The sequence below is a fragment of the Ascaphus truei genome, chromosome 5 (genome assembly GCF_040206685.1).
Source record: "Ascaphus truei isolate aAscTru1 chromosome 5, aAscTru1.hap1, whole genome shotgun sequence".
Taxonomy (NCBI): domain Eukaryota; kingdom Metazoa; phylum Chordata; class Amphibia; order Anura; family Ascaphidae; genus Ascaphus; species Ascaphus truei.
Genome location: NC_134487.1, coordinates 88,692,788 through 88,711,544, shown reverse-complemented (window position 1 = coordinate 88,711,544; position 18,757 = coordinate 88,692,788). Strand labels below are relative to the sequence as shown.

At 38.5% G+C, this 18,757-nt stretch overlaps 2 protein-coding genes across 3 annotated transcripts in view; both read left to right on the top strand.

Moving 5' to 3' along the window:
• SYT1 (synaptotagmin 1) overlaps positions 1 to 18,757 on the top strand; it is a 905,119-nt gene that overhangs the window by 488,718 nt on the left and 397,644 nt on the right. The gene's annotated exons all lie outside the window — the stretch shown is intronic.
• Positions 1,134 to 2,605, top strand: LOC142494402 (uncharacterized). Its single transcript, XM_075598939.1, has 2 exons — positions 1,134 to 1,207; positions 1,581 to 2,605. Exon 2 carries the CDS (start codon positions 1,799 to 1,801, stop codon positions 2,528 to 2,530), a length of 732 nt encoding a protein of 243 aa, XP_075455054.1. The 5' UTR covers positions 1,134 to 1,207; positions 1,581 to 1,798; the 3' UTR covers positions 2,531 to 2,605.

Sequence of the window (18,757 nt, the reverse complement as noted above, 5' to 3'; positions counted from 1 at the left end):
TTAAGCTTGCTGCATGGTCACAGCTTTGAACACAGCCAGGGTTAATATATATATATATATATAAATTAGTGATAATCTATGTTACACCTATAAACAGGCCATTACTGCCTCATCAAGTCTTGCATGGAAGATTGTGCATTCAAATGAGAACATTCATAATTTGCACAAACCCATTTCGTTATGTTTAATTAAAGCTCTTTTTTCGCTTCATGTAGTATACTGAGAGCATAAATAGGAACATGTGCCATATGGTATTTAATTGTGTTCATATGTAGCTCACTTCAGATTTTTATTTAGCTCATGTACCGGTGTGTGAAACCAGCTGCAATTAATATGTAATCACAGCATAGAGGAGAACACAGGGGGTGGGGTTTGGCACCGAGCCAGATCACAGGGTCATGTTACGGTCAAGTCTTGTGGGACGGCTTACAGGTGGTAGAAACAAATAAAAGGTCAGGGTGCTGTCACGTCTCGGGGAGGGACTACAGTTGTTAGAAGCTGACAAGGTGAACAGAAGTTCATCACATTCATTTGAATTGGTAATTCTCTGAAGACTTTCACCCACCAGGCCACTATATATGAAAACGTACGTTAGTCATTCGTTCACTCATATCTTCTTTTTACCTTATAGATACGCCACATTATCACACCAGTACCATCTGTGAGCTACACACTGCATGTGTTGATGAGTGTCAGCCACATTGAGCGCTACACCTGCTTCTCTTAAATATTCACACAGATAACTAAAAACATTCATTCACATTTCCACAATTAGGTACTGAATTATAAGCAGAGTCAACTTTGCTGTCATGGTAGTGATGTACATTATTATTGTTAGATTACTACACAACATATGCAGTGTACACAGTATGTACAACAGAACACTTAATTTTACAACGCATTCCTGCATGAACATTGTATGTTGTATGGCTTTTACAATAAATGTGCCAATTAGGTTCTCATGTACATTGATGTTAAGATGGATAATGTACCGCTTGCCAGAAACATATCATTGTCATTTTCGTTATGTGATGCGGATACTTAGCCATAAATACTCCCACTACACAAACTTAATGTTAATTATGTACACATGTCAATACAATTCTTATGTTATTCTTCTATATAGTTGCTCCTGAAGCTCATGTGTCACCTGACACTGAACATGTCTCATCACCTGGCTCATCCAGCTCATCATCAAGCATGGAAGGTGAGTGTATGAGGTGCAGCACATCTAATGTGTACATTTGTAGATGTTAATTTGCCATGCTAAATAAATGCCTTTCACATGTAATTAACTTCACATCAGTTATTGTCACAGAAGATGTAGTGTTTCCTGACAACATGTATTGTGTGTGTTGTAAACTATCAACTAGGAGTTGTGAGGTTACAACAAACTTTCATTCATTCTTCTTTCACACTGAGTCGAAACATCATTGTTACTTCAAGCATAAACTTTTAATTTGACACAAATTAAAAATTATGGAAACATGTTATGTGTTACACTATGAGAACAACTATCATTATATTGAAAAACAAGTGAAAGTTCCATGGCAGTTCATAATGTCTTTCTTTATTTGTAGAACCAGATGTTGCCACTCAAGGACAAATTCACTCAAGTGACCATGAAGATGTTCCCACTCCTGGATTAACCCAGCATTCAAGTCCTCCTGCTCGTGACACCTACTCAGCTATTGCAGCTTCTGAAGAAAGAATATTGGGTGAAGAAAATCGTCGCCATTCAGAAATGATGTCAGTGCTTGAAAGGATGATATAACTGCAGGGAAGGTCAATATCACAAATGTCACAAATTGAAAGAGTCATCATCCAAGTTCCTAAAGAAATCCAAAATGTAAACAGGACATTACAAGCAATAGTTGTGAATCTAAGCCAAGTAAATCAGTTGCGATATACAGCAAGAGAACAACAATTCCACTTTACCCCATCTGAGGATGGATCTTTACATGCTGCTACTTTTTCTCCAGAGTCATCATTTCTTCATTCCCCAGTTCTGGATGATACTGGTACAGTAGGTGCAAGTTCTGTGCAGGTCCCTCTCAACATCCAACCGCTTACATCTGTTCAAAATCAGGAACGGACACCTACAAATGAGACACGAAAAAGAAAATTAGGGCAACAATTACTACTAACCAGCTTTTGGAAAAAGATTAAAACACCAAAACAAGAAACTGCTCCACCATCAGTCGTGCAATGTTTAGCAACTGCTTCACAACTGCCACAGGCCACACCCAGTGCCCCTGAAGTGCAACAGCCCACACCCAGTGCCACTGAAGTGCCACAGCCCACACCCAATGCCCCTGAAGTGCAACAGCCCACACGTAGTGCCACTGAAGTGCCACAGCCCACAACCAGTGCCCCTGAAGTGCAACAGCCCACAACCAGTGCCACAGAACTGCTACAGGCCAGTACAAGTCATACAGTTAAGGACAAAGTACTTGGCAAAGGGAAAAGGCAAACACAACAGCCAACAAGCAGGCCTGTGACTCGCTCTCAAAAGGATAAACAAAAATAAATAATCACATTCACTAAATTTGTTGGTATCCTGGTGGTGTTTACTGCAGACTATTTCATGCATAGTGTATGTATGATCATGTACAGGTGCTTGATAACATTCAAGTATGTCCTTGTACACATGAATGTTTAGAAATGCTCACTGACTGAATTAAGGCATATTTAATAACATATGAAAATGTATTAATCATCAGTTGATTAATGGTACAACATTATTACACACTTGCCATGTTAATAGAAGCTGACATTCACTTAGCTCTTGTTCAAGATGAGATGTATGTGGTTTTTTTTTGGTAATGTAGATAGTAATTTCATGCTAATATTATTGACATACAACTTTAAGTAACTACCCATATAACAGCATACATTTTGATGTTGTGTTTTCTGGTGTCTTACCTGTAACTCTGTAACACATTACTTACCTTAATCTTCTTTCATAGTTCATAATGTTGGCATGTGATCATGTATGATTTTTGGTTACAATAACAGATCTGTAAGTGTGAATGAATATATCTTTATTATCTCTGTATCTCTATGGATATATGTATACACACACTGTGTGTGTGTGTGTGTGTGTGTGTGTGTGTGTGTGTGTGTGTGTGTGTGTGTGTGTGTGTGCGTGCGTGCGTGCGTGCGTGCGTGCGTGCGTGTATATTAACTGATATATAGAGATATATACATATATATATATCAGTTAATATATATACACACACACACACACACACACGGTGTGTGTGTATACATATATCCATAGAGATACAGAGATAATAAAGATATATTCATACACACTTATATACATATATATATATATGGAAAGAGAGGGAAAAGCCCCAAACAAAAGCACTCTAGTATACCAGTTCAAAATGCTAAATACATGATATCTTTATTAAACAAATGTCACAGAACAAGAGTAAAAGAAAGCAAAGAATGATTAAAACAAGGCATGGATCCCCTGTGCGTACAGAACTAAGCATGCATCCTCCAACAAAGATATCCTAATCAGACATAGTATCACTCTAATGTGCCTAACAAGCTGAGTAATAAGTGCAGACAGGAGTTGAAGCAGTAATGGTGTTAACTAAGGTCAAATCACACAGAGTCAAAGCATATATTCCCATTTACATCTCTGGGAGAGTTACAAGTGACACAATGCAAAGTAATTGAAAAGACCAAAGATAAACAACCTGAAAGGCACAACTCATTGCTAAAGCTAATAGTCATACATCACCAGTATAGGACACACAGCAGAATCATGGAAGGAGCATGAAGCAAAAGTTCAGATCATATGTACGTGTCCCTAGAGGGGGACAAACCAGGGGGTCCTTCCTACTGCACCTGCTCCTACGCGTTTCAGCCAAGGGCCTTCTACTGGGAGTGGTGAGGTAGGCAGGGTAACAAGCATGCTTAAAAGGGGAGTCTAATTGTGCCCGTGAGTGTAAACACCTGATTACAATGAACCAAATATATTATAAATGGTACACAAATAAGTGCAGACGTAATGAATTCAATTAATTTTTAGAAAGTGTCTTGGCTCATATGATTGATCTACTCACAGGACGTCAGCAAATCAAAGGCAGTTGGCAAATTGGGTTGCCACCCATATAGATCATGGTAGTCAGGACCCCTCTTTAAACACTCCGTCAGCAATACACGTGTTATATGCAAGATGAGAGAGAAGACTACATTGTGCGATCAATATGGTAAATAAATCTTTATAAAACGAAGGTTTAAAAATGCGCACTTACAATAAGTCAATTAAAATCATGCATGTATCACACAAATGGTGAAAAATGGAGGTTTGCCGAACTGCTCGCCGCCTCCATTGGGTATTCGGTTGGCTCCCACTGCTCGGTGACTGTAATCAGAACTCCCCTCCTTGCACCCGTCCGGAAGGATGACGTCACGGCTACAGGGCTGGTGTGCTATGGATCGCCTCCAAGTCCAAAATTGGTCCACTCAACGCGTTTCGCCCAGCTAGCAAGAGCTGTTCTCGGCTTCGTCAGGAGTGTGTGTAATGGTATACAGATGGCTCTTTTATACCCTTTGCATGTGCTGAATTAAACATTCAATTAAACAGTCAATTAAACATCCTAATTAACTCTTATTGCACTCGGGATAGGTCTGGATACAAACATAGGACATCATGAATCCTTAAAAATTGTTATAATAACTTTACATGGGATATAATAGTTCAAACACATGGAGGAACATTAACACAGTGTATTTGATGATACGCATCCAAAAGAGAGGAATAATGTATGATATAATACAATGCAGTTCCCCTAATGGGCGACATAGATTGTGGAAAGTAATTATACAATTATACAATTATATTTTGAATAGGTAAATCCTGTCGTCATCGTGACATACTATGATAATGATATAAGGGACTTATCCTTATGCAGTCTATATGTAGTGTAATAGGGAACTTCATATATGAAAACATCCAATGAAGTAGCATCGGATATATATGTAGTTTTGTAGGGTTCAAAACCATAAACAAAGATGTATTTATTATCCTAGAATTATCTTGGTGAGATTATCTATTTGTTATTATCTCATCCTTACTATTTCAGGCAACACATCCAACAGAGGGTAATCACTCCTGATATAAATACAATACAATGCAATCCCCTTATTGTGAATTATCAGATATGAAATATCATTGATCGGTTACATCTGGTAAAAAATGAGTGAAGTCATCACCTTAGCTTAGTGAAATGAATATTTATTTCCGGGGACAGTTGTCTATACATTACGTTTTTAGATATTTTTCTGTGTATAACATAGGGCCTCTGAAAAAAGGGGGAGATTGGGTGGGGAGCTCATTTTTTTGAAAAACAGGGGACAATGGGTGTATCAAAATATAATTTTTGTATATATGCTGATCACATTATATTCAGGGACGTTACAAATAGTTTTGTCCGAAAAAACGTTTTTCATTTTTCGTTTTTAAATGTTTCATTTTTAATACGATGTTGGAGGTGGAAATGGGTATAGGTTTATTCTGCATCTTGCAATGCAGGTTTGTTCTACAAGTTGTAATACATATTTACTCAAGGATGATATCCTATATTATATTCCGAGGGCATTAGAACCTTACAGGAGGAAGGGACTGAATTGTATCTGCCCCAAAGCTGAGCAGATGTTATAGAATGAAAACCGCTATAATGACATTTCATTTACATGGAACATGAACATCCTACACTATCTTACATGATAAAATCAGAAAAAATGAGCGTGTTAATGCAGTATATTAGACACAATTATATCACTCGAATTGCATGCAAAGCACGAAACCCGGGTGCCATATGTGTAAATCTGGAAAGCAAGAGAGATATATGGGAAGCAAGGGAAAAGATGAAATTGAGTTAGAACAAGGAACACATATTCATCTCGAAAATGGTGAAGATCTATCTCAGCATTTAAACCCCTTGGAGTGAATGTCTTAAGGCGGTGGATCCAAAAAGTTTCCCTTTTGAGTAGTTCTGATCCCCTATCACCTCCCCTCCAGTGTGGTAACACATGTTCAATGGCCTTAAAATTAAGACAAGTCGGTTCTCCACCATGAAATTCTGTAAAATGCTTTGGTATGCTGTGATTCATAAGTGTTCTCTTAATGCCACTCAGGTATTCAATAATCCTAGTTCTTATAGGTCTAGTGGTTTTTCCTATGTATTGTAACTTGCAGGAACATTCCAGCAGATAAACTACATGGTCTGTCCTGCAAGTCATAAAAGTGTCAATATCAAAAACTTCACCTGTGACATTAGAGCCAAATTTTGTTGTATTTGATGACTTGAACCGACATGCCTTACAGCTTGTACAACCAAAAAAAACTTTTTTTGTTTAGCCATGCATTATCACTGGATTTTATTTCCCTAAGCGCACTGGGGGCTAATTTGTTCTTAAGATTGCTGGCTTTTCTAAAAATAACATTTGGTCTTTCTGGAATATTAGGGCCAAGAACCGGATCATTTTTGAGGATGTTCCAATGTTTGGTAATTATACTCCTAATTTTCCCTGCTTCTCTACTGTATCCATTCAGGAACGCAAAGTCAAACTTATTGCTTTTTTTCGTATCTTTTTGTTTTGATATTAATAAATCACTTCTCTGAAGTTTGTCTGCCTTCTCCTTTGCTATATTAATTGTCTCCCTTTTGTATTTCTTTTCCAGAAATCTATCTTGGATTTTTTCAGATTGTATATCGAATTGCAGGGAAAAGGGAGACCAAAAAGCGCACCAGCACAAACGGAGCAGGAAGAAACCAGAACAAAAAAATGATTAAAAGGGCACTTTAATGTGGCAAAAGACCCATCCAATGCATTTCGAACGTCGCAGCGAACCATTTGGAAGTCTTTTTCCAAATGGTTACCAAGGAATTTGAAGATTTGACAAGTGACTCTAACAAAAAGGATAGTGGGTGAATTGAAAATCTAACTAAAAACAAAAAGGAAGCTTTGAAACAACTAATGGATAACAATGACGTAGTCATAAAACAGGCGGACAAAAGGGGGGGGATAGTCCTTATGGACCGAGAGAAATACGAACATGAGGCATTAAGACTATTGGGCGATATCAACACATACACAATACTGCCATCAAACCCTATAATAAAATATACAGAAGAACTTAAAACTCTGTTGGACAATGGAAGGGAGATCTGCATACTAGATGAAAAGGAATACAAGTTTTTGTATCAGGAAAAAGCAAGGATGCCGGTCTTCTATTTTCTTCCAAAGGTCCATAAAAGTGTAGTCAATCCCCCAGGCAGACCCATAGTCTCGGGGATTGACTCACTTACTGCCAATCTCTCTTTGTATATAGATACTTTTTTACAGCAACATGTGGTCAAACAAAAAGCTTATTTAAAAGATACAGTGGACATACTTAATTTGTTGAGCGGTGTGAAATGGGAGAAACATTTTTTACTAGCAACATGTGATGTTGCGTCACTCTATACAATCATCGAACACTCACAGGGATGTGAAGCAATTAGGTGAATTTTACAGGAAGATGATAGCTACCAAATGCACAGACTGAGTTTATTATGGAGAGCATTAGATTCATATTAGAACACAATTATTTTTGGTACTCACAAACTTTTTATTTACAGAAATGTGGGACGGCGATGGGGACGAGATTTGCTCCAAGCTACGCCAATCTGTAGCAGATTGGGAAAAAGATAACATCTGGTCGGAAGGAGAGCTTGGAGCGGATCTTGTCCTCTATCGCCGCTACATTGACGATATATTCTTTATTAGGAGGTGAGGAGAGGACACCCTTAAAGCTTTTTTGGATAAAATGAATGTCAACACTCATAATTTGAAATTCACCAGTGAATGGAGCCATGAACAAATTAATTTCTTAGATTTAACTATCTACATTGAAAACAAGATAATAAAGACAAAAACATACTTCAAAGACACAGATAAAAATAACTTTATTAGAAGAGACAGTTGCCATCTACCTAGGTGGATGGACAACGTGCCATCAAGCCAATTCACACGAATAAGGAGAAACTGTACCGATAAAGACCAATTCGATATACAATCTGAAAAAATCCAAGATAGATTTCTGGAAAAGAAATACAAAAGGGAGACAATTAATATAGCAAAGGAGAAGGCAGACAAACTTCAGAGAAGTGATTTATTAATATCAAAACAAAAAGATACGAAAAAAAGCAATAAGTTTGACTTTGCATTCCTGAATGGATACAGTAGAGAAGCAGGGAAAATTAGGAGTATAATTACCAAACATTGGGACATCCTCAAAAATGATCCGGTTCTTGGCCCTAATATTCCAGAAAGACCAAATGTGATTTTTAGAAAAGCCAGCAATCTTAAGAACAAATTAGCCCCCAGTGCGCTTAGGGAAATAAAATCCAGTGATAATGCATGGCTAAACAAAAAAGTTTTTTTTGGTTGTACAAGCTGTAAGGCATGTCGGTTCAAGTCATCAAATACAACAAAATTTGGCTCTAATGTCACAGGTGAAGTTTTTGATATTGACACTTTTATGACTTGCAGGACAGACCATGTAGTTTATCTGCTGGTATGTTCCTGCAAGTTACAATACATAGGAAAAACCACTAGACCTATAAGAACTAGGATTATTGAATACCTGAGTGGCATTAAGAGAACACTTATGAATCACAGCATACCAAAGCATTTTACAGAATTTCATGGTGGAGAACCGACTTGTCTTAATTTTAAGGCCATTGAACATGTGTTACCACATTGGAGGGGAGGTGATAGGGGATCAGAACTACTCAAAAGGGAAACCTTTTTTTGATCCACCGCCTTAAGACACTCACTCCAAGGGGTTTAAATGCTGAGATAGATCTTGCACCATTTTCGAGATGAATATGTGTTCCTTGTTCTAACTCAATTTCATCTTTTCCCTTGCTTCCCATATATCTCTCTTGCTTTCCAGATTTACACATATGGCACCCGGTTTCGTGCTTTGCATGCAATTCGAGTGATATAATTGTGTCTAATATACTGCATTAACACGCTCATTTTTTCTGATTTTATCATGTAAGATAGTGTAGGATGTTCATGTTTCATGTAAATGAAATGTCATTATAGCGGTTTTCATTCTATAACATCTGCTCACCTTTGGGGCAGATACAATTCAGTCCCTTCCTCCTGTAAGGTTCTAATGCCCTCGGAATATAATATAGGATATCATCCTTGAGTAAATATGTATTACAACTTGTAGAACAAACCTGCATTGCAAGATGCAGAATAAACCTATACCCATTTCCACCTCCAACATCGTATTAAAAATGAAACATTTAAAAACGAAAAATGAAAAAAGTTTTTTCGGACAAAACTATTTGTAACGTCCCTGAATATAATGTGATCAGCATATATACAAAAATTATATTTTGATACACCCATTGTCCCCTGTTTTTGAAAAAAATGAGCTCCCCACCCAATCTCCCCCTTTTTGCAGAGGCCCTATGTTATACACAGAAAAATATCTAAAAACGTAATGTATAGACAACTGTCCCCGGAAATAAATATTCATTTCACTAAGCTAAGGTGATGACTTCACTCATTTTTTACCAGATGTAACCGATCAATGATATTTCATATCTGATAATTCACAATAAGGGGATTGCATTGTATTGTATTTATATCAGGAGTGATTACCCTCTGTTGGATGTGTTGCCTGAAATAGTAAGGATGAGATAATAACAAATAGATAATCTCACCAAGATAATTCTAGGATAATAAATAAATCTTTGTTTATGGTTTTGAAACCTACAAAACTACATATATATCCGATGCTACTTCATTGGATGTTTTCATATATGAAGTTCCCTATTACACTACATATAGACTGCATAAGGATTAGTCCCTTATATCATTATCATAGTATGTCACGATGACGACAGGATTTACCTATTCAAAATATAATTGTATAATTACTTTCCACAATCTATGTCGCCCATTAGGGGAACTGCATTGTATTATATCATACATTATTCCTCTCTTTTGGATGCGTATCATCAAATACACTGTGTTAATGTTCCTCCATGTGTTTGAACTATTATATCCCATGTAAAGTTATTATAACAATTTTTTAAGGATTCATGATGTCCTATGTTTGTATCCAGACCTATCCCGAGTGCAATAAGAGTTAATTAGGTTGTTTAATTGACTGATTAATTGAATGTTTAATTGAGCACATGCAAAGGGTATAAAAGAGCTATCTGTATACCATTACACACACTCCTGACGAAGCCGAGAACAGCTCTTGCTAGCTGGGCGAAACGCGTTGAGTGGACCAATTTTGGACTTGGAGGCGATCCGTAGCACACCAGCCCTGCAGCCGTGACGTCATCCTTCTGGACGGGTGCAAGGAGGGGAGTTCTGATTACAGTCACCGAGCAGTGGGAGCCAGCCGAATACCCAAGGGATGCGGTGAGCAGTTCGGCAAACCTCCATTTTTCACCATTTGTGTGATACATACATGATTTTAATTGACTTATTGTAAGTGCGCATTTTTAAACCTTCGTTTTATAAAGATTTATTTACCTTATTGATCACACTATGTAGTTTTCTCTCTCATCTTGCATATAACACGTGTATTGCTGACGGAGTGTTTAAAGAGGGGTCCTGACTACCACGATCTATATGGGTGGCAACCCAATTTGCCAACTACCTTTGATTTGCTGACATCCTGTGAGTAGATCAATCATATGAGCCAAGACACTTTCTAAAAATTCATTGAATTCATTATGTCTGCACTTATTTGTGTACCATTTGTTTTCTTTTCCCCATATGCTCCCCCTGGATTGTTTGAGATACTGCTTTAACCGTTGGAACCCGTGAAACAAGTCCCACCAGGAGGTTTTTGAGCTGGGTGCAAAAACACTATCTTTTTCATCATCTTAACACTTGTATTTTTATTTTAATTTTATCACATTTTCTTTTAGTTGTTCGCGCTTTTATCACTTTTTTCACCAAATATATTATATACAGGTGATGCACCAGGGTGTGTGTGGTAAGTGTACTCACTGCGTCGATCTATGACGTATCCTGGTGAGGGATCCAATAGTATGGTGTTATCCCAGAAGCGCCCTCCCTCTCAAATGAGGGCAGTACTGGCAACTTGCCATAACACTATAATGTGCGCATGCGCGTGACGTCATTGGCACTCGCCCTCCAAATGACGATTGGCTCCATGATGAGTCTGTATGGTGGGCGTGCCTAGCAATGGGGCACAGAGGGAAGCTTCCGGCAAGATACACCGCTCAGGTATCACTGCGTGTGACTAAGAGGCGATCGGGAATACTCCCACGTCTCACCAAGGCTCTGCTACGGGTCAACTCTAAGCAAATGCGCGAGTCGCTAAGTGCATAACACTGCGCATGCGTGCCATAACGGGAAGAGGTTACATGCAGCAGACTGCCATCCGTGCATGACGTGCATGCGCAACAACCAGACAGCGATCCTGTCTGAGGGCAGTAGTGGTGCACATGAAATGTATATAGCAACCAAAACATATATAACCCATACATATAACATAACAAGTGCAAGTTGCTCAGCTGTTGGCCTCTCCCTCTATGGAGGGTCCCAACTTCATCAGCAAAGAGACGGGCATATGTTTTAACAGCCTATTGGAGAAAGAGTGCAGTGCAACAAGGACATCAAATGTGAAATAGAGCGTGTAAAATATATACAAGTGTCACATCAAAGAACATAAGTGTGAGAGATGCATATACAGTTCTCCTCTTATCAAATGGGGTCTCCATCGTCATCACAATGATGTCCCATAAAGCACATATATTCTATACATATAGGAATTCTCATATAAGGACAACAGATGGATAACATGTCATCATAATGATATGGTATGAAGATGGCAAAATTAATTATCACAGACATAAATGAGCATAGTGATGGATCCGAATGTTAGTCTCAGCTATTACGTAGGAGAAGGCTAGTTTCGAAAAGGTCATTCAGGGTAATTCCAGATGTAAAGGAGATCCATTAGATATGTCCTAGTTGTATCTGGATAAGAATAGATATAGTGTTATCATGAAATTGTCAATATCAGCGCAGGAATAAATGATAATAAGTCCCTCCGGGATAGCATCACATCAGCAGAGTAGGTGAATCCAGTGGGTTGCAGACCTAGAGTTGTATATAGGTATATTCTTGTCTTCTGGCGATTATGGACAAACCCAGGACCCTGTGAATAAACAAGGGAAAGGGAGAAGGGGAGAGAGAAGAATGTGTATGAGATTCTCATCGTACTACACAAGTTACTTATCTCTATCTGTCCCAAACTACAAAAAAGTAATGGGTGTCTAGATGTATTGCTGGGTGTAGGTAAGATAGGACCTACAAAAACATAGAAAAGCCCAGGTAGTCATTAAGACCGTGTGGAATCATGGAGTCCATCTGGACAATCCACCTGGACTCTCTACGCAGAAGCCCCTTCTCCAAATCGCCACCCCTCATCCCCAAACTCACTCTGTCTATCGCAAACGCTTGTAAAAGATTAAAATCAGATTCATGCACCAGACGGATATGCCTAGCCACCGAGGTAATTTTCTTGAAGTTTTGAAGGTCTATCGAAGCATTTTTGATATTCCTCACATGCTCGAGGACTCTAAACCTAAATTCTCGTGTGGTCATGCCTATGTAAGGGAGACCACAGGGACAGGTAATGCAATAGATAACACCCTTGGATTTGCATCCAAGGTGATCTTTAATTTTAAAAGTGTGTTTGTTTGAAAGGTCGCCAAACACATCCGTCTGGCGCATGTATCTGCAAGCGGAGCAGTTTTTGCATTTAAAAAACCCCTCCTTCCTAGCAGTCGAGAGGAAAGTTTCATGAGTGGTAGGAATAAAGTGACTAGTCACTAGTTTGTCCCTAAGATTTGGGGACTTGCGACTAGTCATGGTGACCCTGTCGCCCAGTACCCTTTAAAGATCAGGGTCTGTCATGAGGATGTTCCAGTGGTTTTGGAGTGTTTGACGTACTGCACCGACACACTTTATTCGAGCAAATACCCAGTATGTACCTGGCAGATACCTGGAATGCGCCGCTCCTCACCTCTGACAAGCCCTGTTGCGTTTGCCTTCCCAGCCTGGGTTCATGCCTGACTGACGGGCGGCTGATCTGTTAAATGATAATGATTAGGATTTAATAGGCTGCAATGCTTCGCATGTCTACCAGATGGCATAAATTCATGAATTGTAATGCAGTATATATATATATATACTGTGCAGTATTGCAGCCAGCGGGAATAAAATGCTTCAATCCCTGCCTGGAAAATACCTCAATGCACTCGGGCAGAAAACAGTCACAAACCTCAATACACCCGGGTATACCCGAATTCGTGGGACTAGCCGAGCTCGAATAAAGTGTGTCGCCAGTGTAATAAGGGCTACTGCTTGTTATGTGTGCCTATAAATCTGATTTTATGATCTGAGGTGATTTTGGCTTTCGGACATAACAGGGTCTCTCTTGGGGTTTTTTAAGCATTTTTATAGCCCCTCTCCACACACCGATGGCTATATCCTCTCTGGTGGAATCTCTCTTTCATCTCCCCTGCCCTTTCTATGAAGCCTTTCTCAGTGGACACATTCCGCTTAAGGCGCAAAAATTCGCTCTTAGGGATGCCCTTAATTTGATGTTCCGGGTGGATACTGGTGGCATGTAATATTGCGTTTGTAGCTGTGTTTTTTCGGAAAATATCCGTATGAAGAATGCCATCCGGCCCCAAAATAATGTGTAGATCTAGGAATTCCACTTGTGTATGGCTACAGTTAAAGGTGAGTTTAATGTTCATGTCGTTGTGATTGAGGGCATCGACGAAATAGCAGGAATATGTGTAAGTAGTACTATGTTTCACTAAGGAATTTGTGCACCCACCGTTTCCCTTCATAATGTTAAAGGATTTTTGTTACCGGCTTAAAACAGTTTAATTGCACTAAATCACAAAAGGCATTAAGCTTCGTTCATTTAACCCTTTGGGCACTTTCACATATTCCACCAAGTTTAGCCCATAGGAAAATAAGAAATTGCATTAATTTAGTTTAGTTACATGCTATATTGGAGTTTATTTTGAAGGAGTTAGCAGGCTTGTAATAATTGTTTGATCAAAAGATTCAACTGGATGGCTCCCCCTTTTTTTTATTAAACTTGGGTTAAAAATGTAGAAACCTGACTAATAAATTGCAAGTCAATTTGGGAGGAGCACTGGAATATTAGATTTGTTTTCCATGCAAAGCTGGGATGCCTGCACAGTGCACCTACTGAAGATCAAGTGCTGGGTGGCAATTGTGCAACCTACCCATCCACCTGGGGGACACTGTTATTATAACGATGTATCTACTCATGGAAATATACACAAGAGTGGAAATTAGATTTTGTGAAAAAGCTATGTATTGTATACTCGAACGGGGTGGAACATCTATAAACTAAACATGGCGGGATAGTTAATAACATTAAAATGACTACGACATGCATCATTAACCAAAATAGTTCAATATAGTTTAAACATACAGCTCCACTGCCGCTAAAAGCTGTAAAACATCTCCGCCATTCATGTAATAAAGATAGAACAGCAAGTCTTCTCCGTATTGACCAAGTTTTATTGCAGCCAACTATAACAGATAAGAATTTATGATTTAAAAAACAAATAACAAATTAAGGGGCCTATGCAGAGAGCAGCGCTATTTCGAAATTCGCCATTTTTTGGAGAAAATCGCGCAGAAAGCAGCAGAAAATGGCGAGTTCCGAAAAACGCGCCAATTTTTCTTTTCTATTTGTAAAACTCGCCTCGCGGCTGGCGAGAACCTCAATCTCGCCAGTTTTAAAAATATCCGTATGCAGAGAGGCGCGAACGGCATCTAGCGGCTGTTCGCGCCAATAAAATGGCGCGATTGTCTCCTTTTTGCCTCGCCAGAAAAAACTGGCAAGAAGCTGCCGCTCGCGGCCATTGCAAAGGGAAAAAAAAGGCGCGAATTTGTTTTTACACGTTTCTGAAGCGCACATCTCGCCAATTTAAACTCGCCACACGCATCCATGTTAAACATAGCAGAATTCGCACTTTTCTGCATATGGAGAATAAAACTCTCCAAAAAAGCTACTTTTTAATAAATTCGCCAATTTTAAAATTCGCTGCTCTCTGCATAGGCCCCTAAGTTTTAACTGATAGTTAAAGATAAAACAGAGCAACATCAGATCAAATCACTCACTATCTTATCCGTGATGCTACTCATATTCTAGGAGAATATTCAAAAAGAACTAGCTGAACAGGCCTTCCACAAAAGCAAACCGACACGGCAGTCAATCCTCTGCATCTCTGATGAAAAGGTAATGTTTCCAAAATAAGTTACAAAATGACAAAATTCAGTGCTAAACGATTTTCTGTTCGGTAATATAATGCTAATCATTTCATTTATAGCTGCATTGTCACATGAAATATGTGGTTTAGTATGTGAGGTTACCTTAGCCCCTTTCCACAAAAACTCCCTTATTATTGTTAGCTTGCTACTCACTGGTGGCCAGAACTGCAAAGAAAAGGGCGGCTGTAATGTGCAACGATTCCATACTACCATTGCCCCTCAGTCAGACTACCAGAAGAAGGCTAAATAACTCTAGCTAATCCATGATGGAGGGTGAAATGTCAGCATTTTGACAAAAATCCATCTGTACTTATAATGAATTCGCACCCAGAATGCAAATGTTTGAAAGTTGTTGATGTCCTCTGTGTTAGAGGGGTAAGCAACACATTGCCTTGCAGTGCAACACTAAAAGGGGTTAACAGCATCACCACATGATGTAAGAGTAGCTCAACTGCTATATTAAAAGGTGCAATCCCTGTTAGTTTGCAAATAAACATTTTGAAAACCTTTGTCACCCCCTTTCTTCAGGGGAGAGGAAAGTTTATTCTGACATGGAGGTGTATTATACCGTGCTAATTGGAGAATTGGTAATTTGCTAAATAGTTCTTTGGAGGTGTCTGGCTCCTCCTTTCAGGTTCTGAGCACCTTACCAGTTCTCCAATCAGCAACAAGGTATAATGCACACCCCAGTATCAGTCTAAATCTCCCTCTCCACTGAAACAGTATATATATATATATATATATATATATATATATATATATATATATGTAGAGTTATCAGTACCGTGTTAGCCGAGCTTCAATAATCAAAAAATAAATAGATGATACCGTTCTGTGGCTAACGAAATGCTTTTATTTGTGCGAGCTTTCGAGATACACTGATCTCTTCAGTTAGCAGTGGCCTAAACAGAGATCGAAATTTTATGAGTCATTACTGACACTAGCGAACTCTCTTCCCATGAGCGCTAAAGGCCATGTCTGTACATACTGTGCTATATGTATGCACACACAGCTGTCTCTCACACATACCAATACTCCTTATTTTTCCATCCCTATACACCAATAGGGACCACATAGTATCCACACACACTTTAAGTTGTGCTACAAACTCTCACATTTCCACACCCACCCACACCATTTATATCCCCTCTCACTCCACACACACCTTGTGTAGAGCACTGTTTATACTGTGGGCTCTCCATTCATTCTTATTCACACTGATACACATACACACTCTTTCTTCACTTGCTTTCAGTAACCCTTTGACACCTCTAGCCATAAAACACATCCACATCGGGGGAAGGACCAGCACAGATAACATTCCAAGAGACATTGTTTTTAAGTAATCCTTGCTTCATTCATTGTAACATCGCCGGAAGAAGAGATCAGTGTATCTCGAAAGCTTGCACAAATAAAAGCATTTCGTTAGCCACAGAACGGTATCATCTATTTATTTTTTGATTTTATATATATATATATATATATATATATATATATATATATATAATATCTCTGACACTGTTGTCAGCAAACAGGCCTTCTGTTAATGAGATATAAATGTTAGGACACTTGCTAAAATTATGGTATCACTATGATTGAGCCCCTAATTCACTGAGCTGTATATAACTTTCAATATGATTACAACAAGGCCTACTTACAAACATCAATGGCTTTAGTTTAGCACTCTATATATAATATATATATATATATATATATATATATGTAGAAGAGTGACCTAAGCGCAATTGGGACAAGGAAGAGAGAAAACACAAAAAGGGGGGATCATAGGGCAGTATATCTATATATGCATAAATATTAGGATGGTAAGATATATGCTTACACTGATCGGATAAGTAAGAGCCTGTAGTCCTCTCAGGGACTCACGAACGTAGCTGTATGCTGCTTGTCTGCAAACTGCTGGATCTTCCGAAATTTTTCTTTACAGGTAATCTGCTGCAGATACTCCAGGTGCTCCTCGTCTCAGGCACTCAAGTCACACTATGGGAGAATCTCACAAGAGGGGGGGGGGATGGGAGAAGGAGGGGGGGAAATAATGGAAGGGAGCAAGATAGTGTAAAACCTTTTTAATCTAAAAGGACTATTTAAAATAAGGTAATCAACTCACATTCTGTGAGACAATAACAGGCAGTAGAGAGTGTTTAGCGTGTCTCTCACACTCGTGTAGATTAGCCGGCTATATATACATATATCTACATATATACACACAATATGTAGTTAATTATATATAGATAAATATATATGTTGATATATTTATATATATTTAATTATATATATATATTTATTTATATATATATATATATATATATATATATATATATATATATATATATATATATATATATATATATATAATATATGTATATATCAAGAGAGACTAACAGAGAGAGTGAAAGAGAGAGAGAAACAGAGAGAGAAACAGAGAGAAACAGAGAGAGAGAAAAACAGAAAAAGAAACAAACAGAGATGTGTGTGGATGTGGTTAATTTTAGTTAAGTGTAAGCAGAAATCTGTTCATCCTAGCACTGTAGAATATTTCACACACATTGTTATTCTAATTAAATTCGTCAACTTGTTTTGCACATGTTGATTGCCTAAGCCGAAAGAAAAGTTTCGTTTCATGTGAAAAGAGTATCTTAGACAAAGAATTTCAGCCAATTAATGTAACAAATTTCTGGTGGCAGAAAACCTAGGCGTATAACAGTTAGGTTGTATTATAACCTTGGAACAAACCGCGAAGATAACGTGTAACTATTCACACATTCAGCAGACATCCGTATGCGCTCAACTTAGACACTGTACAGTTGAACAGAGAAGAAATGGCAGAAGCTTCCACATTGCACAGCCATCTACGTAAATCATACAAATTTATGATTTATGAAGCAATCGAATCAACGGCTGAGAAGAGGGCAACCGTGGGCCAAATCTATGACTTTATCCAAAACAAATATCCTACAAATATACTACCAAGAACCAGCCAGACAAAGAAATTTTAAAACTTCTGTACGATTCACTTTATCCGCAAATGAATGTTTTGAACGTGTCCATGATCGGCTAGATCAACGATATGGATGCTGGCATGTTGCGCCATCATTTAAACTACCATGGAACATGGAACAATCTTCTGTTGAATAGCATATTTTTGCCTAATACCAGTTACAGTGAAGCCGCACCGACTGTCGCGTCTGCTGATATACCTGCACCCTCCATTCATCAAGACCAGATGCAAGATGGACATAACTACTATGATATGTATCCAAACTTATATGGGCAATACCAATGTGGATGGGAAAACAACCAACAACTGTACGTACCTCCGGACGTCTTGTTT